Raw genomic sequence first — 25,857 nt, forward strand, 5'->3', positions numbered from 1 at the left:
ACAGTCTCTAGCTGTCATGTGTAATGCACCAAAACAACAGCTCCCTACCGACATCCAGGCCCCACAGACCTTTCCATGGTTTACCCTGGTTCAGTCCATTGACAGCAGGTCGACCCTTGTATACCACATCGTTCCAATTCACTCTATTCCTTACATGCCTCTCACCCTCCTGTATGTTAGAGGTGGAAGGATGGAGTGAAAAAGATTTTACAGCAAGGGTGCCTGATGTCTCCATGGTTGCTTAATTTGTTTATGGATAGGGTTAGGGAGGTGAATGAAAGAGTTTTGGAGAGAGGGATGTTGTGGATGAGAGGGCTTGGTAAGTGAGTCAGTTGTTTTCGATGATGATACAGCGCTGGTGGCTGATTCAGGTGAGAAACTGCAGAAGTTGGTGACTGAGTTTGGTAAAGTGTGTGAAAGAAGAAAGCTGGGAGTACATGTGAATAAGAGGAAGGTTATTAGGTTCAGTAGGGTTGTGGGACAAGTCAATTAATTGGGAGGTAAATTTGAATGGAGAAAAACTGGAGGAAGTGAAGTGTTTTAGATATCTAGGAGTGGATTTATATGTGGATGGAACCATGGAAGTAAAAGTGAGTCACGGTGGGGGAGGGGGCAAAGGTTCTGGGAGCAGTGAAGAATGTGTGGGTGGCGAGAATGTTATCTTGGAGAGCAAAAATGGGTATGTTTGAAGGAATAGTGTTTCCAACAACGTTTTACGATTGCGAGGCATGGGCTATAGATAAGGTTGTGCAGAGGAGGATGGATGTGTTGGAAATTAAATGTTTGAGGTCAATATGTGGTGCGAGGTGGTTTGATAGAGTAAGTAATGAAAGGGTATGAGAGATGTGTGGTAATAAAAAGAGAGGGGTTGAGAGAGCAGAAGAGGGTGTATTGAACTGGTTTGGTCACATGGAGAGAAAGAGAGAGGAAAGATTGAGAAAGAGGATAAATGTGTCAGAGGTGGAGGGAACGAGGAGAAGTGAAAGATCAAATTGGAGGTGGAAGGATGGAGTGAAAAAGATTTTGAGTGATCGGGGCCTGAACATACAGGATATATAAGTCAGAGGTGGAGGGAACAAGAAGTGGGAGACCAAACTGGACATGGAAGGATGGAGAGAAAAAGATTTTGAGCGATCGGGGCCTGAACATATAGGATTGTGAAAGGTGTGCAAGGAAGAGAGTGAATTGGAACGATGTGGTATACCGGGGTGGATGTGCTGTCACTGGATTGAACCAGGGCATGTGAAGCATCTGAGGTAAACCATAGAAAGTTCTGTGGGGCCTGGATAAGGAAAGGGAGCAGTGGTTTTGGTACATTACACATGACAGCTAGAGACTGAGTGTGACCGAATGTGGTCTTTGTTGTCTTTTCCCAGCGCTGCCTCATTCAGCCATTCATTATCAAATTCTAAAAAAGATAGTGCTTTCAAGCCAACAAATAATAAGGAAAGATACTGAAAACACTTGGAACAAGAGACAGACAATCTATGATTAAAATATTCAATCTACAAATCAGAATCGAACTTGAATACTGTTGTGCTGTATAGTTACCAGTAAGGTAGAATGAATTAAACAAGACTCAGAGAACACAAAAATTTTAGACAAACAAAATAAATGTGCAGGAGCATATGAAACACTACAAAAGACTAAGTGTTAGAGCTTCACATTCTCGAACACTATAGGGATAGACATTTAAAAGTATATGCCTGGCAATGAATAGAAGAAATCTAAAACACTTTTAAACCTGAAGACAACTAGGCAAGGATGATACAGAATCACTGTCATGAGTAATTCCCGGAAACATCCTAGAAAGGAGTAGACAAAGATACACAATTGCCCAGCAAGGAAGTTGGAAGAATTATTCAAAGCAATACCTGATGACATGAGAAATTCACATGAGTACAGAAACATTCAAGAAAGACTCAAGGGTGAACACAATACCTGATCAATCTACAATAGAGAACTATGCCAGAAGGGAAGCTGCTGAAAAAAAAACAGCATTATACAACAAGCATGGATAGTGATGAGACATGGAGAGGGAATTATGAGAAATGTATATCTTCAATACGCAAACCAAGTGGTAAGCACTACACACAAGTCTGCTGCCATGGCAAAATCTCATAGTAGGCATTCATAGGCAGTTATTCAGCACCATTACTTTTCCCATTTCTATATAAACAACTGTGCTTTTCTACTTCCATTAATATTCAATTTACCCCTTAACTCCTCTAGATGGATACTTACATATGTAGAACAATTCTAACCATAAAATTATGTATAAAGTTTCATGCCCCTACTTCAAGGCCACCAGCCAAGCCTGGGTGTCTGCTGTGATAGAAGTCAATGATAATTTCTCCCTATAGTCGATCCTCCAGCTATGTCAATGACATCATTTTCTGGTGAGTTTTATAGGAAGGAAACTGAGCAGGTCTTAGCTAGATTTAGAGGACCATGCAAATGATCATAAATTTATGATGGTGATCTGTCTTTGGGAGTGATTTTATGGACATCAACTCCTCTAGCACTGAGAGATGACTAATACTAAATCAAAGAGGTGTTTATATGGACACTGAATCTTCCAGGAATGAGAGTTAACCAGCATCCATCTGACTTTAACACTGCACCTAACTGATGCTGCTGGTAAGTTCAGTTTATAATTTGGCTAAAAGGACCAATGAATCACACTCATTACAAGAAGATTTATCATACAAGATACAACAAAGTAATAATCAGTAATAAATTTTTCAGTTTTGGTAAAATAAACAATAAAATGTGCAGCAGCAACTCGCTTGTAAACTTAAGTCTAACTACTGCACTTTTAGAACGTACTGCTGAAACATCAACAAAACCTATATACATTATGAAAGTGACAGTAGTGGATGAAATATACTTGGTGATTTTTTTCCAGTTACATGAATATTTTTGAAACCATAGGTTTTTCCAGTTACATGAATATTTTTGAAACCATAGGTTTCCTTGCGAGGTAGCGCAAGGAAACAGACGAAAGAAATGGCCCAAACCACCCCCATACACATGTATATACATACGTCCACACACGCAAATATACATACCTACACAGCTTTCCATGGTTTACCCCAGACGCCTCACATGCCCCGATCCAATCCACTGACAGCACGTCAACCCTGGTATACCACATCGATCCAATTCACTCTATTCCTTTCCCTCCTTTCACCCTCCTGCATGTTCAGGCCCCAATCACACAAAATCTTTTTCACTCCATCTTTCCACCTCCAATTTGGTCTCCCACTTCTCGTTCCCTCCACCTCCGACACATATATCCTCTTGGTCAATCTCTCCTCTCATTCTCTCCATGTGCCCAAACCATTTCAAAACACCCTCTTCTGCTCTCTCAACCACACTCTTTTTATTTCCACACATCTCTCTTACCCTTACATTACTTACTCGATCAAACCACCTCACACCAAACATTGTCCTCAAACATCTCATTTCCAGCACATCCACCCTCCTGCGCACAACTCTATCCATAGCCCACGCCTCACAACCATACAACATTGCTGGAACCACTATTCCTTCAAACATACCCATTTTTGCTTTCCGAGATCATGTTCTCGACTTCCACACATTCTTCAAGGCTCCCAGGATTTTCGCCCCCTCCCCCACCCTATGATTCACTTCCGCTTCCATGGTTCCATCCGCTGCCAGATCCACTCCCAGATATCTAAAACACTTTACTTCCTCCAGTTTTTCTCCATTCAAACTTACCGCCCAATTGACTTGACCCTCAACCCTACTGTACCTAATAACCTTACTCTTATTCACATTTACTCTTAACTTTCTTATTTCACACACTTTACCAAACTCAGTCACCAGCTTCTGCAGTTTCTCACATAAATCAGCCACCAGCACTGTATCATCAGCGAACAACAACTGACTCACTTTCCAAGCTCTCTCATCCACAACAGACTTCATACTTGCCCCTCTTTCCAAAACTCTTGCATTTACCTCCCTAACAACCCCATCCATAAACAAATTAAACAACCATGGAGACATCACACATCCCTGCCGCAAACCTACATTCACTGAGAACCAATCACTTTCCTCTCTTCCTACACGTACACATGCCTTACATCCTCGATAAAAACTTTTCACTGCTTCTAACAACTTGCCTCCCACACCATATATTCTTAATAGCTTCCACAGAGCATCTCTATCAACTCTATCATATGCCTTCTCCAGATCCATAAATGATAAATACAAATCCATTTGCTTTTCTAAGTATTTCTCACATACATTCTTCAAAGCAAACACCTGATCCACACATCCTCTACCACTTCTGAAACCACACTGCTCTTCCCCAATCTGATGCTCTGTACATGCCTTCACCCTCTCAATCAATACACTCCCATATAATTTACCAGGAATACTCAACAAACTTATACCTCTGTAATTTGAGCACTCACTCTTATCCCCTTTGCCTTGTACAATGGCACTATGTACGCATTCCGCCAATCCTCAGGCACCTTACCATGAGTCATACATACATTAAATAACCTTACCAACCAGTCAACAATACAGTCACCCCCTTTTTTAATAGATTCCACTGCAAAACCATCCAAACCTGCTGCCTTGCCGGCTTTCATCTTACGCAAAGCTTTTACTACCTCTTCTCTGTTTACCAAATCATTTTCCCTAACCCTCTCACTTTGCACACCACCTTGACCAAAACACCCTATATCTGCCACTCTATCATCTAACACATTCAACAAACCTTCAAAATACTCACTCCATCTCCTTCTCACATCACCACTACTTGTTATCACCTCCCCTATATATACATATTCATTTCATTTTTATTTTGCTATGTCGCTGTCTCCCATGTTTGCGAGGTAGCGCAAGGAAACAGACGAAAGAAATGGCCCAACCCACCCCCATACACATGTATATACATACACGTCCACACACGCAAATATACATACCTATACATCTCAATGTACACATATATATACACACACAGACATATACATATATACATAATTCATACTGTCTGCCTTTATTCCCATCGCCACCTTGCCACACATGGAATAACATCCCCCTCCCCCCTCATGTGTGCGAGGTAGCGCTAGGAGAAGACAACGAAGGGCCCCATTCGTTCACACTAAGCACCCAGCTGCCACGTAATAATGCCTGAAACCACAGCTCCCCCTCCACATCCAGGCCCCACAGAACTTTCCATGGTTTACCCCAGACGCTTCACATGCCCTGATCCAATCCATTGACAGCACGTCGACCCCGGTATACCACATCGATCCAATTCACTCTATTCCTTGCACGCCTTTCACCCTCCTGCATGTTCAGGCCCCGATCACTCAAAATGTTTTTCACTCCATCTTTCTATCTCCAATTTGGTCTCCCACTTCTCCTTGTTCCCTCCAACTCTGACACATATATTCCTCACTCATTCTCTCCATGCAAACACACCATTTCAAGACACCCTTTTCTGCTCTCTCAACCACACTCTTTTTATTACCACACATCTCTCTTACTCTATTGTTACTTACTCGATATATATATATTTTCTTTTTCTTTCATACTATTCGCCATCTCCCGCGATAGCGAGGTAGCGTTAAGAACAGAGGACTGGGCCTTTGAGGGAATATCCTCACCTGGCCCCCTTCTCTGTTCCTTCTTTTTTGGGAAAAAAAAAAAAAAAAAAAAAAAAAAAACTGATATTCACTAGGTTAAAAAGAAAACCAAATTTGGGAGTTAAGAGGTTAATCATATAACAGGGGGATCATTTCAATGATATTCTCAGCTTTTGCAATGACTCCAGATTTAAATCATTTACTTTGAACCTCTAAGTAAGTTTGTGCAAATAGACTTGCACTCTTGTGACATCATACCCAACAACATGCTCATATCTGGGCAAATACACAAGTACCTATCCACTCAAATTCACAAAATACACACACAAATGCTTGCACACATACAACCTAAAATGGACATAAGTCCACATGTATATTCCACTTCCAACCCCCCATAAAAAAAGGGGAAAGGGAAAACTTCCCCAGGCAACTAAAACCATGCATCCACAAAATACTGCCTCCATACCATAAATGCCTTCTCTTATAGACACAAGTATTGTTCACAAAAACCATAAACAAAACAGCCCAAGTCATCTAATATTTCACTTTTTCAAACTCCCTTAATTCACCCTCTCCATCTTGCCTGGTGCCTATTTTCACTCAAGTGACTTGAAGCTTTGTTGTCACTTCTCCACTTTTTCTATAAATCTTCATAATACATCATACCCTGCTTCATAAAAAACTTTCATATACATCATCCAATCACTTTTCTTCCTTACTACTGACTGCTCTCCAGTTGCCAAATCCATATCTTATTAAGGAAGAGGAAAGTAATGTCTGAAGTGCTTATGTCCTAGTTATCATAGTCACAATACTAAGTTTTGCTACAATTCATCACAGCAGGGTTTCACTTAATACAAATCATCTAAATTAAGTGATTCAGAAATTTTTCTTTCCTAACTGATGCAACATGGTATCTGCCTTTCATATTTTTTCATCACTCATCCTCCTAAACTTGATGAACACATATAACATTTTCTGACACACTTCCAGTCAATCCATCCAAAGTTATGCTATATTTCCTAAATCAAATATGAATAGGACTTTAAGTGCAATTCATGATAAATCATCTTATATGCCATCCTGAAATCATGTCTTTCCGTACGCATTTTAGATTATCTTTCTACTTCATTATCTGTACAGAGCAACATTCCTAATTTCTAATTACTTCCAAGATCTTTCATCATAAAACTTAACAATTATTAATTTTTTCAACTAAATAACTGCATATACAAAATAATGATCCTAATACATTCTCGTCTTCAAATTGCATTATATGAAAAAGTGAATAGCAACTTTTCTATCACACCATATACCCTTATTTATATACTTCATCAGACCACATCACCTTATTGTGTAGGAATTACATATCCACCCTACTGCAAGTCCTTTCTACTTCATTTATGATGTTTAAATTCTTTTGTTCCGGTATTCTGTCATCCAGCAAACTCATACCACTCACCCTTCCATCATATCTAACAATACATACATTAAAAATTCTGTCTCTCTCTCTATTGTGTGTGTGTGTGTGTGTGTGTGTGTGTGTGTGTGTGTGTGTGTGTGTGTGTACACAGTATATATAACAAATCATATAAAAATACCAAGATGCCTCAAGTATAATGGTATGGTACACTTGTTTGCTTCCTGTTAGTACATTCAACTATAAAATGCTTCGATTGGAACACTCACCATTGCTGGGTCTCCTGTTGGGGGCATGGTTCCATCCGTGTGGGGTAACATTACTTCAGGAAAATTGGGGGGGTTTTCCGACCCCATTGAGGAGTCTCCCCCTCCCCCATCCCCTTCTACACCCCAGTCCCCTTCTTCATCTTCACCAAGGTCTACCACGTCTTCTTGTTTTATTTCCTGAAGAATTACAATGCAGATTAAAATACTAAACTTATCAATAATCTGCTTAAAAAATAAAAAAAAAGCCACAACAGCAATATTCAACATCAGTTACAAGCAAAGTAAAACTGAATAAGAACTTACAAATTCTGGTTCTTCTTTTGACTGCTGAGGTTTCTGGATCCCCGAGGGTCCAGGGGAGGGTTCTTCTCCAGTATGACTGGTGGTTAGTTGGTCTGTATGGGACGTGGTTTCACCAGTGTTACCTTGAGGTTGACTGCTGCCTTGTTTGGAACTAAGACTAGGTGTTGTGCTTGAATTATGTTCACTGAGTCCACTAACACCACTTTGAATACTTGTTCTACTATCTTCATCTAAAGTAGCTTCCACTGGGGGCATACTAACTTGAGAAGTTCCAGCAGAAGGGGCTGGGGGTAATGGGGAACGAGATCTGGATACTGAAGATGCAGTTGGGGTGTGAGAAGATACTGGATGGGAAACTGGAGGCTGGGATGGTGATGAATGAGGTGGAGATCTTTCTCTTGGTCTCGGTCTCTTAGATGGGGGACTAAGGTGATCTAGTTGTGTTCTGCTTTCTCTTTTTTCTCTTTCTCTATCACGTTCTCTTTTCGGAGCAGGTGGGTCATCAGGCACTGCTAAACCTTTAATTTGTAGTCCTTCCGCAGTTTTGATCAAAGATCCTAGACTAGACTGAGGAACATTCACTTCACCATTATACATGAAGTCTAAAAGTGCTTCAAGATCACGAGAAGTCACATCTTTCATAAAAACTATTGGATGTTTACTTGGGTTCTTTGTAAACATCTGTTTGAAATAATCACTACAGGTACTGAGAACAAATTTATGTGCTGCATAGAGCTTCCCACCACAGGCCAAGGTGGCATCCACAAAAATTTCCTGCAACAAAGAAAAAGATGAAATTAAACACAGTACGACTCCTATCCCCTAACTAAACTAACCTCATATGCCTCTCTTCTCATGCTATATGCCCCCTTATAATCCCCCTCAATCAAACTTCCTTTCCTTCCCCTTCTCTCCAGTCTTACCATAAATTCATGTCTACCTATCCTTTGCAGTAGTCTTATAGAGTAATCAGACACTAGTCAGAAAAAAATAAGTTGATTTCCAATGGACTAGCAATTCAAGAGCACTATTCCCATGCAATTACTGCAAATCCTAAGCTCCCTTCCTCTACTCCTCTTTATTTCCCCATATTCTTAAGAACACAACTTCCCACAGCACTTCACTTTCAAGTATTCATTAAGTCAAATGCAATACACTTCAAAGGATCTGTGAGAGTTGAAAAGCATTGCTGTTATCCTATTCAAACTTACATATATTTCCATTCCATTTACCCCAAATACAAGAAATATATATATATGTATTAGATAGGGGATTAAGAATACTTCCCACGTATTCCCTGCGTGTCGTAGAAGGCGACTAAAAGGGGAGGGAGCGGGGGGCTGGAAATCCTCCCCTCTCGTTTTTTTTTAATTTTCCAAAAGAAGGAACAGAGAATTGGGCCAGGTGAGGGTATTCCCTCAAAGACCCAGTCCTCTGTTCTTAATGCTACCTCGCTAACGCGGGAAATGGCGAATAGTTTAAAAGAAAGAAAAAAGTATTAGAAATACTGCTAACTTTGTATTTCATCAATACAATCCCTGACATATATCTTTGTTTTATTCCATTCAACAACTATTACACCATCTTTCAAAAATAATTATTTACATCTTTTCTATGAAGTGTCACACTTAATTTCATGCCATGACTTGTTCTATCTTTGCATCTTACGAAGAACTCTTCAAAGTTTATTTCCAACTGGCTAAAAACAAAGGTTGTGATCAAGCCATCCCTTCCTTCTTTCTCACAGCAGACAAACTCAGGGCCTCCATTTTTCACTATAACTAGGCTCTCTTAATTTTGTTACAGGTATAAGATCACATATCCAGCATGCCTGGGACCATGAAATTGTTGGATTTTCGAAGTTTCTGATTCTGGAGAAATATTTGAGGGCTAGCATGAAACAGGTAAATCAGTACACACAATCTAGAAGGGTGTAAGGTGTATGAGCGAGTGTGTAAAGAGGAAACTGAGCGGATCCAGGTGAAGGTGGGTCAGTGGCAGGAGTATGTGATATCACCATGGCTGTCTTAATATATTTAAGGATGGGCTGGCCACAGTAACAGAGTCTCCATAACTAAAGAACTCTAGTGCTACCTCTTAGCCTTTATGCATCTCCCTTAACAGGCCACTGGCAGAGGGCAAGTCTAGCAAAATGTTTGCAGAGGTTACTACCTAATGTTCCTAATGACTACTTCTATCTAATGCTCCAACCTACTACTTCTACCTGATGCTTCTACTTAATAATCCTGCCTTTATGTTCCAACCTTCCACTTCTACCTACAGCTCCTACCATTCTGCAAAAAAGGCTGGATTAGCACATAGTGCTCACCACAGGAAAACTAAAGTTATGAAGAATGAGGTGGGTGGGTCAAAGGAGCACAACTTGACAACCACTAAAGTGCTGGCTCACTAAGCAGATGTCACTAACCCTCCTGATACCCAAACTGGCAATGCTGGTAATATACCTCCCTGGTCACTTGATGCCTACCTACTACTACCTTGGATTAATAACGTCTAATGACCTAACCTTCAGCAAACATAACAAAACAATGATTGCCTCATGCAGAGGGATAATAAGATGGGTCTTCTCTAAAAAAAAAAAAAAAAAAAAAAAAAAAAAAAAAAAAAAAATACTGAAGGACCTAATTCTTTCATGAACTCAATATTGCTGTACTCCAACATTACCACTACAAGACAGGCAAAACTGGGATATTAGAGATCTTTTACAGCCCAAATCAGTATGATAAAGAAACTAAACTACAGGGAATGTCTGATATCTCTGTGAGGCTGTATTCTTTGGAGCACAGGAGGGAGAGATATATCATCATTCATATTTGAAAATCTCTTAAAAATCCAAGAAAGTATGGTTCCCATCTTATATTTTGAAATAACATACTACTGGCACAACAAGCATGGAAACTTTTTTTTCTAGAATACTAACTCTGATATCCAAAGGTGTGATACGAAAAAAAAAAAAAAAAAAAAAAGAGAAGACCTTAAACATGCGTGGCCCACGACTCTTCAACACCTTGTCTCCTGTCATAATAAAGAGAATGGGATGCACAATTGTGAAGTTTAAGAGTGTACTGGACAAGTACCTAAAAAGTGTACCATACCAGCCAGGTTGATGGGGATAAATGAGCCTACTGGCTATGGGATGCACAGTAAGTTTAAGAATGCTCTGAACAAGTACCTTCAAAGTGTACCACAACAAGCTTTGGGGATATGTGGGCCTGAGGGTTGCGGCTTCCAACAGCTTGGTGGAACAACGACTAAATCTAACAGGCCAGGGCCAACCCAAGCTATAAGCCATGAAACTAAAAAATAACAGGTAAAACCCTTAGCAATAACAGCCTCTTGGGAAAAAAAACTTAAAATACACTTCTCACCCCTGAAGATTTCACCAGGTACCCAACAGAAGGGAGGATGTGTTGGAAAAGTAATGTTTAAGGACAATATATGGTGTGTAGTGGTTTGATTATGTAATATGACAGTGCAAGAGGTGTGGCAATTAGAAAAGTGTGGTTGAGAAAGATGAAGAGGGTGTACTAAAATGGTGTGGACATATGGAGAGAATGAATAAGAGGTTGGCAAAAACGATACATGGGTCTGAAAGCGGAGGGGATAAGGAGAAGGGGGAGACAAAATTGGAGATGGAAGGGTGAAATGAAGAATATTTGGAGTGGTTGGGGGCCAGAAAATGCAGGAGCGTGAACTGGTTACTACATGCTTTTCGTGGTAACCTATTCATTATTACAAGCTACTAAAGCCTAAAATTTTTCTATATACTCATCAGTCTATGTGAAAAGGTCTAAGATACCTGTACGTACAAGATCTGCACACTCTCGTAATAATTTGTGATGCAATGAAATAAAAAAATAACAAATAAAGCCCTTAGTATCAATAGTTGTTTGAGACAAAAACCCTTCCAATACACATTTCACATCATTATGCCTCATAAAACACCTAGCTAGCTGATGTGCCCAGCAGTAAAGCAGCACATCTTAAGAGTAATCGCTTAACAAGATGGCTTTCATATCATTTCATTCAGAGAACTGTGTTCAAGACAAACCTAATAAATTTATGAAAATATTTTTCTTTGGAACATGTACACAAATCTTGAATGTTATGGGGAGGGGGAAAACTGTAGGGGTGTTAAAATGTTGAAGACTTACACTCTGACCACTCATCCATTTTCTTTAAACTTTCAAAGAGTATGCTCACAAAATTCACCGAAGCCTACACAATTTTGCTTCATAAATTACCTATAAAAAATTATATTTCACTTCTAAAATAATACATGTGGCAGCAGAAAAAGTTTTTTCTTTCACTAAAGCATGATCTATCTATAAAAAAAACTATTTCACTTCTAAAATAATACATGTGGCAGCAGGAGAAAAAGTTTTTTCTTTTACTAAAGCATGATCTATCTATAAAAAAAAAAAACTTTTTCACTTCTAATACATGTGGCAGCAGGAGAAAAAGTTTTTTCTTTCACTTAAGCATGATCTATCTATAAAAAAAAACTATTTCACTTCTAAAATAATACATGTGGCAGCAGGAGAAAAAGTTTTTTCTTTCACTTAAGCATGATCTATAAAAATACTATTTCACTTCTAAAATAAAACATGTGGCAGCAGGAAAAAAGTTTTTTCTTTTACTTAAGCATGATCTATCTATCTCTGAAACCTGTTCCCTTCAGGAATTCCCTCAAAGGGGTGGCTACGGCAATACAGTCTCTTCCCTAGCGAACTCCACTGCTGCTTCTTAACCTTTAATGCCTCACCCTTGACAAGTCACTGGCTGAGGGCCAGTCTAGGGCATGTGAAGCATCTGGGGTAAAACAGAAAGTTCTGTGGGGCCTGGATGTGGAAAGGGAGCTGTGGTTTCGGGCATAATTGCATGACAGCTGGAGACTGAATGTGAGCGAATGGGGCCTTTGTTGTGTACCTCGCGCTCGACTAGGAGGGGGATTTGTTGTCTGTGTCCTGGCGCATGGTAGTAGGCAACAGGGGAATTTATGCAGTGTGATAGGTGGAGCATGATTATACAAAAACATATAACATATATTTTTTTTTTTTTTTTTTGTACTTTGTCGTGTGCCCGCGTTTGCGAGTAGGCAAGGAACAGACGTAAGAATTGCCATGCCCCCCTTACACAGAATACACACTGCCACACCAATATACATACCTACACAGCCTTCCATGGTTTACCCCAGACGCTTCACATGCCTTGATTCAATCCACTGACATCACGTCAACCCCTGTATACCACATCGCTCCAATTCACTCTATTCCTTGCCCTCCTTTCACCCTCCTGCATGTTCAGGCCCCGATCACACAAAATCCTTTTCACTCCATCTTTCCACCTCCAATTTGGTCTCCCTCTTCTCCTCGTTCCCTCCACCTCCGACACATATATCCTCTTGGTCAATCTTTCCTCACTCATTCTCTCCATGTGCCCAAACCATTTCAAAACACCCTCTTCTGCTCTCTCAACCACGCTCTTTTTATTTCCACACATCTCTCTTACCCTTACGTTACTTACTCGATCAAACCACCTCACACCACACATTGTCCTCAAACATCTCATTTCCAGCACATCCATCCTCCTGCGCACAACTCTATCCATAGCCCACGCCTCGCAACCATACAACATTGTTGGAACTACTATTCCTTCAAACATACCCATTTTTGCTTTCCGGGATAATGTTCTGTATATACTTTTATTTATTTTGCTTTGTCGCTGTCTCCGCATTTGCGAGGTAGCGCAAGGAAACAGACAAAAGAATGGCCCAACCCTTATCCCTATAATTTCTTGCTATGCATTATCAACATATCATTCTTCTTGCAAGGTTGTATAGCTACAGTTCTGTCAGCCTTTCATGGTAGTCCATATGATCAATTCCCTTAATGCTGCTTGTAAAGTGCTTCTGAATTCTCTCTAATATGTATATTTTCCCTGGGGATAAGGGAGAAAGAATACTTCCCACACATTCCTCACGTGTTGTAGAAGGCAACTAAAGGGGACGGGAGCAAGGGGCCAGAAACCCTCCCTCCTTGTATTTTAACTTTCTAAAAGGGTAAACAGAAGAAGGAGTCACACGAGGAGTGCTCATCCTCCTCGAAGGCTCAGATTGGGGTGTCTAAATGTGTGGATGTAACCAAGATGAGAAAAAAGGAGAGATAGGTACTATGTTTGAGGAAAAGAACCTGGATGTTTTGGCTCTGAGTGAAACGAAGCTCAAGGGTAAAGGGGAAGAGTGGTTTGGGAATGTCTTGGGAGTAAAGTCAGGGGTTAGTGAGAGGACAAGAGCAAGGGAAGGAGTAGCACTACTCCTGAATCAGGAGTTGTGGGAGTATTTGGTAGAGTGTAAGAAAGTAAACTCTAGATTGATATGGGTAAAATTGAAAGTTGATGGATGATTATTGGTGCATATGCACCTGGGCATGAGAAGAAAGATCATGAGAGGCAAGTGTTTTGGGAGCAGCTGAATGAGTGTGTTAGTGGTTTTGATGCACAAGACCGGGTTATAGTGATGGGTGATTTGAATGCAAAGGTGAGTAATGTGGCAGTTGAGGGAATAATTGGTATACATGGAGTGTTCAGTGTTGTAAATGGAAATGGTGAAGAGCTTGTAGATTTATGTGCTGAAAAAGGACTGGTGATTGGGAATAACTGGTTTAAAAAGCGAGATATACATAAGTATACGTATGTAAGTAGGAGAGATGGCCAGAGAGCGTTCTTGGATTACGTGTTAATTGATAGACGCATGAGAGAGAGACTTTTGGATGTTAATGTGCTGAGAGGTGCAACTGGAGGGATGTCTGATCATTATCTTGTGGAGGCGAAGGTGAAGATTTGTGGGGGTTTTCAGAAAAGAAGAGAGAATGTTGGGGTGAAGAGAGTGGTGAGAGTAAGTGAGCTTGGGAAGGAGACTTGTGTGAGGAAGTACCAGGAGAGACTGAATACAGAATGGAAAAAGGTGAGAACAAAGGAGGTAAGGGGAGTGGGGGAGGAATGGGATGTATTTAGGGAAGCAGTGATGGCTTGCACAAAAGATGCTTGTGGCATGAGAAGCATGGGAGGTGAGTTGATTAGAAAAGGTAGTGAGTGGTGGGATGAAGAAGTAAGATTATTAGTGAAAGAGAAGAGAGAGGCATTTGGACGATTTTAGCAGGGAAAAAATGCAAGTGAGTGGGAGAGGTATAAAAGAAAGAGGCAGGAGGTCAAGAGACAGGTGCAAGAGGTGAAAAAGAGGGCAAATGAGAGTTGGGGTGAGAGAGTATCATTAAATTTTAGGGAGAATAAAAAGATGTTTTGGAAGGAGGTAAATAAAGTGCGTAAGACAAGGGAGCAAATGGGAACTTCAGTGAAGGGGGTTAATGGGGAGGTGATAACAAGTAGTGGTGATGTGAGAAGGAGATGGAGTGAGTATTTTGAAGGTTTGTTGAATGTGTTTGATGATAGAGTGGCAGATATAGGGTGTTTTGGTCGAGGTGGTGTGCAAAGTGAGAGGGTTAGGGAAAATGATTTGGTAAATAGAGAAGAGGTAGTAAAAGCTTTACGGAAGATGAACGCCGGCAAGGCAGCAGGTTTGGATGGTATTGCAGTGGGATTTATTAAAAAAGGGGGTGACTGTATTATTGACTGGTTGGTAAGGTTATCTAATGTATGTATGATTCATGGTGAGGTGCCTGAGGATTGGTGGAATGCGTGCATAGTGCCATTGTACAAAGGCAAAGGGGATAAGAGTGAGTGCTCAAATTACAGAGGTATAAGTTTGTTGAGTATTCCTGGTAAATTATATGGGAGGGTATTGATTGAGAGGGTGAAGGCATGTACAGAGCATCAGATTGGGGAAGAGCAGTGTGGTTTCAGAAGTGGTAGAGGATGTGTGGATCAGGTGTTTTCTTTGAAGAATGTATGTGAGAAATACTTAGAAAAACAAATGGATTTGTATGTAGCATTTATGGATCTGGAGAAGGCATATGATAAGAGTTGATAGAGATGCTTTGTGGAAGGTTTTAAGAATATATGGTGTGGGAGGCAAGTTGTTAGAAGCAGTGAAAAGTTTTTATCGAGGATGTAAGGCATGTGTACGTATAGGAAGAGAGGAAAGTGATTGATTCTCAGTGAATGTAGGTTTGCGGCATGGGTATGTGATGTCTCCATGGTTGTTTAATTTGTTTATGGATGGGGTTGTTAGGGAGGTGAATGCAAGAGTTTTGGAAAGAGGGGCAAGTATGAAGTCTGTTGTGAATGAGAGAGCTTGGGAAGTGAGTCAGTTGTTGTTCACTGATGATACAGCGCTGGTGGCTGATTCATGTAAGAACTGCAGAAGCTGGTGACTGAGTTTGGTAAAGTGTGTGAAAGAAGAAAATTAAGAGTAAATGTGAATAAGAGCAAGGTTATTAGGTACAGTCGGGTTGAGGGTCAAGTCAATTGGGAGGTAAGTTTGAATGGAGAAAAACTGGAGGAAGTAAAGGGTTTTAGATATCTGGGAGTGGATCTGGCAGCGGATGGTACCATGGAAGTGGAAGTGAATCATAGGGTGGGGGAGGGGGCAAAAATTCTGGGAGCCTTGAAGAATGTTTGGAAGTCGAGAACATTATCTCGGAAAGCAAAAATGGGTATGCTTGAAGGAATAGTGGTGCCAACAATGTTGTATGGTTGCGAGGCGTGGGCTATGGATAGAGTTGTGTGTAGAGGGTGGATGTGCTGGAAATGAGATGTCTGAGGACAATATGTGGTGTGAGGTGGTTTGATCGGGTAAGTAATGTAAGGGTAAGAGAGATGTGTGGAAATAAAAAGTGTGGTTGAGAGAGCAGAGCAGAAGAGGGTGTTTTGAAATGGTTTGGGCACATGGAGAGAATGAGTGAGGAAAGATTGACCAAGAGGATATATGTGTCAGAGGTGAAGGGAACGAGGAGAAGTGGGAGACCAAATTGGAGGTGGAAAGATGGAGTGAAAAAGATTTTGAGTGATCGGGGCCTGAACATGCAGGAGGGTGAAAGGCGTGCAAGGAATAGAGTGAATTGGAGCGATGTGGTATACAGGGGTTGACGTGCTGTCAGTGGATTGAATCAAGGCATGTGAAGCGTCCGGGGTAAACCATGGAAAGCTGTGTAGGTATGTATATTGCGTGTGTGGACATGTGTATGTACATGTGTATGGGGGGGGGGTTGGGCCATTTCTTTCGTCTGTTTCCTTGCGCTACCTCGCAAACGCGGGAGACAGCGACAAAGTATAAAAAAAAAAAAAAAAAAAAAAATGTATATTTAACATTTCATTGATGACCACATATCATGGCAATATTCAATTTTGCTCCTAATATATAAAGTGTTGATATGATTTGGACATAAAGAGAGGATGAGCGAGGAAAGATTGACAAAGAGGATATAAGTATCAGAGGTGACAGCACGCTGACCTAAGTATATCGCACTGTTTCAATTCACTATTCCTCGCACGCCATTCGCCTTCCTGTATGTTCAGGCCCCAATCGCTCAAAATCTTTTTCACTCCATCCTTCCACCTCCAATTTGGTCTCATGCTTCTCCTTGTTCCTTCCAACTCTGACAAATATATCCTCCCTGTCAATCTTTCCTCATTCATTCTCTCAATATGTCCACACCACTTAACACACCCTCTTCTGCTCTCTCAACCACACTTTTATTTCTACACATCTGTCTTACCCATTCATCAATTACTCGATCAAACCACCTCACACCATATATTGTCCTCAAACATTTCATTTCCAACAAATCCACCCTCCTCCATACAACCCCTCACACCATATATTGTCCTCAAACATTTCATTTCCAACAAATCCACCCTCCTCCATACAACCCTACCTATAGCCCATGTCTCACAACCACATAATATTGCTGGAACTACTATTCCTTCAAACATACCTATTTTTGCTCTCCTAGATAACATTCTCTCCCTCCACACACTCTTAGTTGCTCCCAGAACCTTCGCCCCCTCCCCCACCGTGTGACTCGCTTCTGCTTCCATGGTTCCATCTGCTGCTAAGTCCACTCCCGGATATCTAAAACACTTCACTTTCTCCAATTTTTCCCCATTTAAATTACATCCCAATTAACATGTCCCTCAACCCTACTGAACCTAATAACCATGCTCTTATTCACTTTTACTCTCAAATTTCTCCTTTCATACAATTTTCAAAACTTAGCCACCAACCTCTGCAGTTTCTCACTTAAATCATCCACAAGAGCTGTATCATCAGCAAACAACAACTGACTCACTTCCCAGGCCCTCTCAATCCCAACAGACGGCATACTAGCCCCTCTCTAACCTACCTCTTTAACCATCCCATCCATAAACAAATTAAACAACCATGGGAACATCATACACCCTAACCTTCACTAGTAACCAATCATTCTCTTCTCTTCCTACTCGTACACATGCCTTACATCCTTGGTAAATACTTTTCACTGCTTCTAGCAGCTTACCTCACACACCATATACTCTCAAGACCTTCCACAAAGCATCACTATCAACCATATCATGTGCCTTCTCCAGATTCATGAATGCTTCATACAAATCCATCTGTTTTTCTAAGTATTTCCCACACATTCTTCAAAGCAAACAATTGACCCACACCTCCTGTACCACTTCTAAAACCACACTGCTCCTACCCAGTCTGACACTCTGTACATACCTTCACCCTCTCAACCAACACCCTCCCATAAAATTTCCCAAGAATGCTCCTGTTTGAACACACCTTTATCCTCTGTGCCTTTGTACGATGTCACTATACATGCATTCCCCCAATCCTCAGGCACTTCACCCTGATCCATACTTACAATGAATATCCTTAACAACCAATCAAGAACACAGTCAACCCCTTCCTTAATAAATCACACTTGATCTCCATTTTCCTCTCTGTCAATCTTTCATCACTCATTCTCTCCATATGTCCGAACCATTTCAACACACTCTGTTCTGCTCTCTTAACCACACCCTTTTTATTTCCACACAACTCTCTTACCCTTTAATTACTTACTCGATCAAACTACTTCACACCACCTACTGTCCTCAAACATTTCAACTTTTATTCTATTTTCCAAAAGGTGCTGCATGGAGGTCAGTCTACATCTAAAATTGTCATGGTCAATAGATCATGTAAAAAAACTAGATCTGAAAAAAATGTATTAAACAATTAACATAATAAGTAGGCTACCTGTTCCCGCAGGAAAGTGAGGATATCCACGAAGTGTGCCTGATGGTTATTCCACTTCAGGGAGAGAAGCTCCTCTGCCATCTTGCCACACCTAAAAAGAGAGAAAAAGATATCAATTTCTTTATTGAAATTAGTAGGAAATCAATTACAAGTGCAATATGTAAAGTTGAATAAACTGAAGATGGAAAAAAATCTGAAAGGAATAACATGAAAAACTTAAAAAATAGAACTAAAAAGTATGTGATTAAAATTTCATTATCACATAACAAAAGGACACCTCCAGAAAACCATACAGTAATATTAGTAAAGTAAGTTTTAATTCATTCCATTGTTTTTCTGATTTTTGCTTGGTCTAGGTAACAAATAACAGACAAAGTACCATTAGAAAACAAAAAAATGTACATTAAGTTCAAACTAAGTGCATCCTCTCTATAAATCTCAATAAATCATGCATTCTGATACATTAATTATGTACTCTAACTGCAATACACACTGCGATATAACACCACAGATATACAATGTAATACATACTGGGGTAGGGGATTAAGAATACTTCCAACGTATTCCCTGCGTGTCGTAGAAGGCGACTAAAAGGGGAGGGAGCAGGGGGCTGGAAATCCTCCCCTCTCGTTTTTTTTTTAATTTTCCAAAAGAAGGAACAGAGGGGGCCAGGTGAGGATATTCCAAAAAAGGCCCAGTCCTCTGTTCTTAACACTACCTCGCTAACACAGGAAATGGCGAATAGTTTAAAAGAAAAGAAAGACATACTGACAGCAATTCTTTTGACATCAAAGGCAAAGTCCCAGTGGAAAAGAAGTGTTCCTACGAGCAACTACAAAATTTAGCCAGGATGGTAGGAATAGTGTGAAAAACTCGCTGCACTGCTTGCTTGAGGTAAAAGCTTATTTCTACTCACCAGACACCTGCATTACATAATCATCAATCTTTGGTTCATCTCAGACTGATTTCAAACATATGTTAAATTTTCTGCTATATGTTTCTGTAGCTGTTCCATGCATGTTTTCTTTTTCATTTCTCCTGGCTATACACTGAATAATCAACTGTTCTAGCTTCCTGGATGGGCTGTTACATTTTTTGTGTCTAATCTATATTTTGTAAGTTTCATAATATTCTTAAAGGCTTAACTCAGTATCTTCCCTGCTGAGAGGCTTTCAGGTTTGAATGCATTTTCTTGTACACCTTCAATCTGTTGCCAAGCACAGTTTGGCTTACAAAAACTCTCCTTCCTCTGATTCCCACTTAGTATTTATCAATGCCTATAATCATAATCAATGCAAATACATCATCTGTGTGGTAGATAGTACCTTTATTCAAATCTTTCTAGTCTTTAGCTAAGGGTATCCCTAAAAACTTCCGTCGCTCTACCTTTCCTTTGGGATGGTTTTATAGCTGTCCCTTCCTAAACAAAACCACTCTCTTTGGCTCTCATTTCTCCTCTAACTCTATCTTGGATATCTCAAAACATTCCTGCATCCTCGATGCTACTCTTACTAAACCTATGCCCCTCCCCGTAATCTTTTGAACCATCCAAAAAAGGCTTCTCTCCTTAAACACATGGAAGGCTTATGGATCTGACGACATCCATCCCTGTGTGGTAAAAGTCTGCCTCCATACTTGAACTTGTGCTTGTTCATCTGTTCCAAATCTATGCAAAACCAGAACTTTTCCTTTTTCTTATACACATGCATTGTTACATTCCAACCCTAAGCAGGGTGCCTGTTCTGATCCTTCAACAATTACTTTCTTGTCTGAGACCTATCATCTCTGAAGTCTTTGAATCCCTCCTGAACTCCTCTATCCTTAGACATCATGAATGTCACACCCTTCTCTCTGATCCAATATGGTTGCCATACGGCTAGATCCACTGGTGATATTATTTCGTATTCTACTAATGTCTACTCACCTTCCTTGAAAGATTTTGGGGAATCCTATGCAGCTGCCCTTGATATATCAAAACCTTTTGACAGGATGTGGCATCTGGGTCTCATTTCTAAGCTTCCCTCTTTTCACTTCCTTCCTTCCTCTCACGCCAATCTATATCCATGGTTGTCTATGGATCTGCCTCTCCCCCTTCTCCATCTATATCAGTGTCCCTCTGTCTGTTCTGTTTCTTGCACTTTTTCTACTTTTTATCAATCATTTCCTTTCTTCAACAAATACCCAAATGCACTCTAGTGCATTCACTGCATTCGCACATCCTTCAAATCAGCTCCTTTTATTCAATCTGCATATTGTCTCAATACAACTTTCTCAAAAAAACTCAAACTTGAACAGGATGTCTCAGCAAGGTAGACAAAATCTAGTTAAGTTTAATGCCTCCAACACCCAGTTTCTGCCCATCTCTCAGCTGAAAATGCCACACAACTTTCCTCTCTTTTATTGGTTCTGCAATTCCACCTCTAACTCAATGAACATTTGGTGATACAGTAACATCCAGAGTAACTTGGAAACCTGATGTTACAAAAATAGTTAAGGCTGCCTCTAAGAAACTGAAAATCCTGTTCTGGCATCAAAATTTCGTTTTCTTATGAACAGCTGCTCCTTTTATACAAGGACTGATCTGTCTCTGTATGGAATACTGCTCCCACATCAAGGGTGGTTCTAGGTCTGTATCCTTTCTTCCTAAATCTGGGTCAAAACTGATCTGACTTATTAACTCTCCCAAGCAACTTCAAAAAATAACCTATGCTAAATGTTGGTTCACTTTTCCTCTTCTATGCATATTACATTTGGTTTTAACTCCAGAGCTGGCTGCCTTTGTGCCCCCACTACTGGCTAGACCATACAGTACTCAGCAAGCTGCTGTGTGACCATTAGCAACTCAAGTTCTGGGAAAAAATTTCCCTACACTTTGAAACACTCTACCCTCTCATGTCTTTCCCAATACCACCAATGACCTGGCACATCTTAAAAAGAAATTTTTCAATCCCTCCAAAATTCAAAAATACATGATAACTGTGTGACCATTTGCAACTCAAGTGTTGGCAACTGTTTCTTTCCCTACACTTTGAAGCCTTGGAACTCTACCCTCTCATATCTTTCCAAATGCCTATGACCTGGCACATTTTAAAACATTTATCAATCCCTCCAAAATTCAAAAATGCATTTCCTATTATCTTCATTTTATCTATCATTAACCTCCTTATAAATACATTTCCTATGCTCTTCATTTTACCTATCATTAACCTCCTTATATATCATTTAAGGCCCAGCCTTGATAACAACTTTTCCGTACCTGAAAAGGTGAGTGTTCAAACTAAAGAGGCATAAGTTTGTTGAGTATTCCAGGGAAATTATATGGGAAGGTACTGACTTGAGAGGGTGAAGGCATGTACAGAGCATCTGATTGGGGAAGAGCAGTATGGTTTCTGAAGTGGTAGAGGATGTGTGGATCAGGTGTTTGCTTTAGAGAATGTGTTTGAAATACTTCGAAAAACAGATGGATTTGTATGTAGCATTTATGGATCTGGAGAAGGGATATGATAGGGTTGTTAGAGATGCTTCGTGGAAGGTCTTAAGAGTATATGGTGTGGGAGGTAAGTTACTAGAAGCAGTGAAAAGTTTTAACCAAGGATGTAAGGCATGTGTACGAGTAGGAGGAGAGGAGAGTGATGGGTTCCCAGTGAATATCGGTCTGCAGCAGGGGTGTGTGGTGTCTCCATGGTTATTCAATTTGTTTATGGATGGGGTGGTTAGGGAGGTAAATGCAAGAGATTTGGAGAGAGGGACGAGTATGCATTCCGTTCGGGACGAAAGGGCCTGGGAAGTTAGTCAGTTGTTGTTTGCCGATAACACAGCTCGTGGCTTATTAAAGTGTGAAACTGCAGAAATCGGTGACTGAGTTAGGAAAAGTGTATGAAAGGAGAACGCTGAAGGTAAATATGAATAAGAGCATGGTTATTAGGTTCAGAAGGGTTGTGGGATACAAGTTTGAACGGAGAAAAACTGGAGGAAGTGAAGTGTTTTGGATATCTGGGAGCAGACTTAGCAGCAAATGGAGCCATGGCAGTGGAAGTAAGTCACAAGGTGGGGGAGGGAACGAAGGATATGGGAGAGATGAAGAATGTGCAGAAGGAGAGAACGTTATCACGGAGATTGTTGGAATTGTAGTTCCAACAATATATGGTTGTGAGGCATGGGCTATAGATAGGGTGGTACGGAGGAGGGTGGATGTGTTAGAAATATAATTTAATGTTTGAGGACAACATGTGGTGTGAGGTGGTTTGATTGAGTAAATAATGAAAGGGTAAGAGATGTATGGAAATAAAAAGAATGAAGTTGAAAGAGCAGAAAAGGGTGTGTTGAAATGGTTTGGTTAAATGGAGAGAATGAGTGAGGAGAGATTGACAATTGGTTTATGGAGCCGTAATCATATATAACAATTCACACATGACAGTCCCCACAAAGTGGATATACAGTAAGGTTAAAAAGGAAAAAAGATTCATAATCAAAGCTTACTTACCCTAATCCAACCTTCTCTAAACAAAAGGAAAGATTAGACCAACTGAGATTACATGTTGTTTGGTAAGGTTTGCTGAGTTAGATTTTCAATTTCTCTAACATAATTTCCTTCTACCATGTGGAAGTTTTCACCAGCTCCACGAATCAATTGTACTATGTGCACAGAATCCAATCATACCAAATACACTTCCTAATTATAGTAGTAACCCTTATTACTGAACAGAGGTTATTTTGCTAATTCACCATCATCTGTGAGTAGAAATGCATTATGCCATTAGCTATTGTTTACTTTCTTCCTCTACTTTATGACTTGAATGCTATATTTTTCTGAAGACTTTAAAAAAAAGCAATTCATACAAATGTTGAAACTAATGAGTAAAAAGATGAACATTAATTTCATGTCTAGTGGGAGTCATCAGAGAGCTCTACCTCATCACCAACTTTAAATGCAGAAAAGGTTTTAGGTTAAAAGAGCCCTTGCCTACCTCAATATAATCCTTTACTGAATAAGTTTGAACATACTGAATGAGAACATATAAATCCAGGAGGAAAATCAAATCATGATTTCACTCACCTGCACCAATATATCAGAGTCTTAGCAAATAACTTGCAACAATTGTTTTCCAAGTAACTTAGTCACTTTCTTGTCACAATGGAAATGCTGTAAAGCAGTACCTTTGCCATGCAGAACTAACAGTTTCTGACAATGAATGACTTTCTCTGGCAATGGAAGTGGTGTTTAAATAAAAGTGGCACAGCATGATTTGGAGGATTTCATTTACATGAAAGCAGTGAAGGCTATAAATATCAGGAAAAGTGTGGGGGGTAATGACAATAGAATAGAAATAATTAATAAAAATCAACAGGACCTTTGGTACCATACTTATCCTTTCAATACATATATGACAATCTAAAGGTTACCAAATACTAATCACTGTTAGGCATTGTTTATGTTGCTATAGGTGCAATGGCCCACAAAAGAATGCAATAACAACCAAAACAATAGGCAGCATTCTTCAAAAAATATAAAATTCAAGGTAAATCTTGGATGCCAGGAAAGGTCTGGAAAATTTTCATAAATTCTACTGAGTTTTTAAAAGCTTTATTTACATTTACTGTTGATATCAACCATATATCTTCCCTTGGCTTCATAACACTCACCACAATCACCTTGATTTACAACATACGGCTCACTCCACACACTGCCATTTCTATTCCATCTTAAAACCACTTGTTTCCAAACTCTTGAGTCATTCCCCTTTTCCACAGGGATACCTTCATAATCACCCTATCCCACTTGATTCCAGACAACTTCGAACATAAATGAGGATTAAAATGATTGCATATAAATATATATATATATATATATATATATATATATATATATATATATATATATATATATATATATTATAGTTTGTTAATATATAAATCTTGATTACAAAAACCATGTGAGGAGAATAATACAAATTCAATTGAAATTATCTTTCATAGGGGCTGGCATTAACTTTGGGGGGTCTATGAAATCAATGTGATGGGTAATGGTGCACAACAAGAAGGTAACCCTTGAGATTCCCCTAATTCAGATATCGCAAAGCAAAGCAACTCACTATCCAAAGCTATAAGCGTCCTATACCAGAAATGCGACTAACTCTTGAAAAACCATTATATATAAGATCCCAATATAATTTCCAGTCGTTACAATCATTCATAATGGTCAGTAAAAGGTATGGTTGCACCAGTGTTAAGAACCCGTCAAACTGAATGGCATATATTCATGATTACTTATCACTAATCATTCCAGTACAGAAGGAACACTATAAACCTGGACCAGCAACTAACCAAACCCAAACTGGGTTCGGTTATGCAGTGGACCACTTATACCTCATCCACAAACTAACATGGTTGTTCCACATCTTTGCTGACCCAACCTATACAACCGTCATTCACACCTTGTTGACAACTGACAATACTTCAATTCTCTTATTTCTCGGTTCACAAACATCCACCGGAAACTGACAAGAACAACGGTACTAGCAGCTATCACCTCTGATTTACACACGGTTTCCACCACTCTGAACGAAGACAATTGGGCTGACAGGTAAACGGTAATAATCTATGTTCACCAAGCCGCAGCCATTAAACAAACTAAGTATGTGACTGTCATCTACTTTCAACGCTTTAATGGAAAGCCTAAGCGGCACCAAGATGGCGTCACAGCTTCTCCAAGCTGCGCGTCATCCTACGACTTTACCCATCATTTCTTTCCGTCAGTTCACTTGAACAAAACGAAACTACAAACGACCACTTTGAAGCATATCATTGATCCACTAAGATCGACAAACTCTCATATCTCACATTACTTACATTAATATCACGAAATATGAGAGGACATTGTAATTCCCACAGCACCTGGTGTTCACTGCGCTCCTCTCCCGACTGATGCCGCTCGAGCTCCTCGCTCCTGATTGGTCACTACTCAGAGGTGCCTGAGAAACAAACTTTCCTTTAATTCTACGTAAATATTGAAAGTAATTTGAAGTTACAGATTAT

At 39.9% G+C, this 25,857-nt stretch overlaps 1 protein-coding gene across 33 annotated transcripts in view; it reads right to left on the reverse strand.

The window, feature by feature from the left end:
* LOC139746704 (uncharacterized) overlaps window positions 1-25,857 on the reverse strand; it is a 385,796-nt gene that overhangs the window by 352,085 nt on the left and 7,854 nt on the right. For 32 of the 33 annotated variants that reach the window (XR_011712199.1, XM_071658190.1, XM_071658187.1 and 29 more), the window contains exons 2-5: window positions 25,672-25,793; window positions 18,823-18,913; window positions 7,617-8,390; window positions 7,314-7,490 (exon numbers count right to left, since the gene is read on the reverse strand). Coding sequence is in view for 32 of the 33 variants with exons in the window: in XM_071658190.1 (XP_071514291.1) it covers window positions 7,314-7,490; window positions 7,617-8,390; window positions 18,823-18,913; window positions 25,672-25,793 (1,164 nt within the window). In the remaining variant the exon portion in view is untranslated. Of the gene's footprint in view, window positions 1-7,313; window positions 7,491-7,616; window positions 8,391-18,822; window positions 18,914-25,351; window positions 25,483-25,671; window positions 25,794-25,857 lie in introns of those variants that run through there. The other variant, XM_071658167.1, reaches the window with a different exon arrangement.

Source organism: Panulirus ornatus, chromosome 66 (genome assembly GCF_036320965.1).
Source record: "Panulirus ornatus isolate Po-2019 chromosome 66, ASM3632096v1, whole genome shotgun sequence".
NCBI classification, from domain to species: domain Eukaryota; kingdom Metazoa; phylum Arthropoda; class Malacostraca; order Decapoda; family Palinuridae; genus Panulirus; species Panulirus ornatus.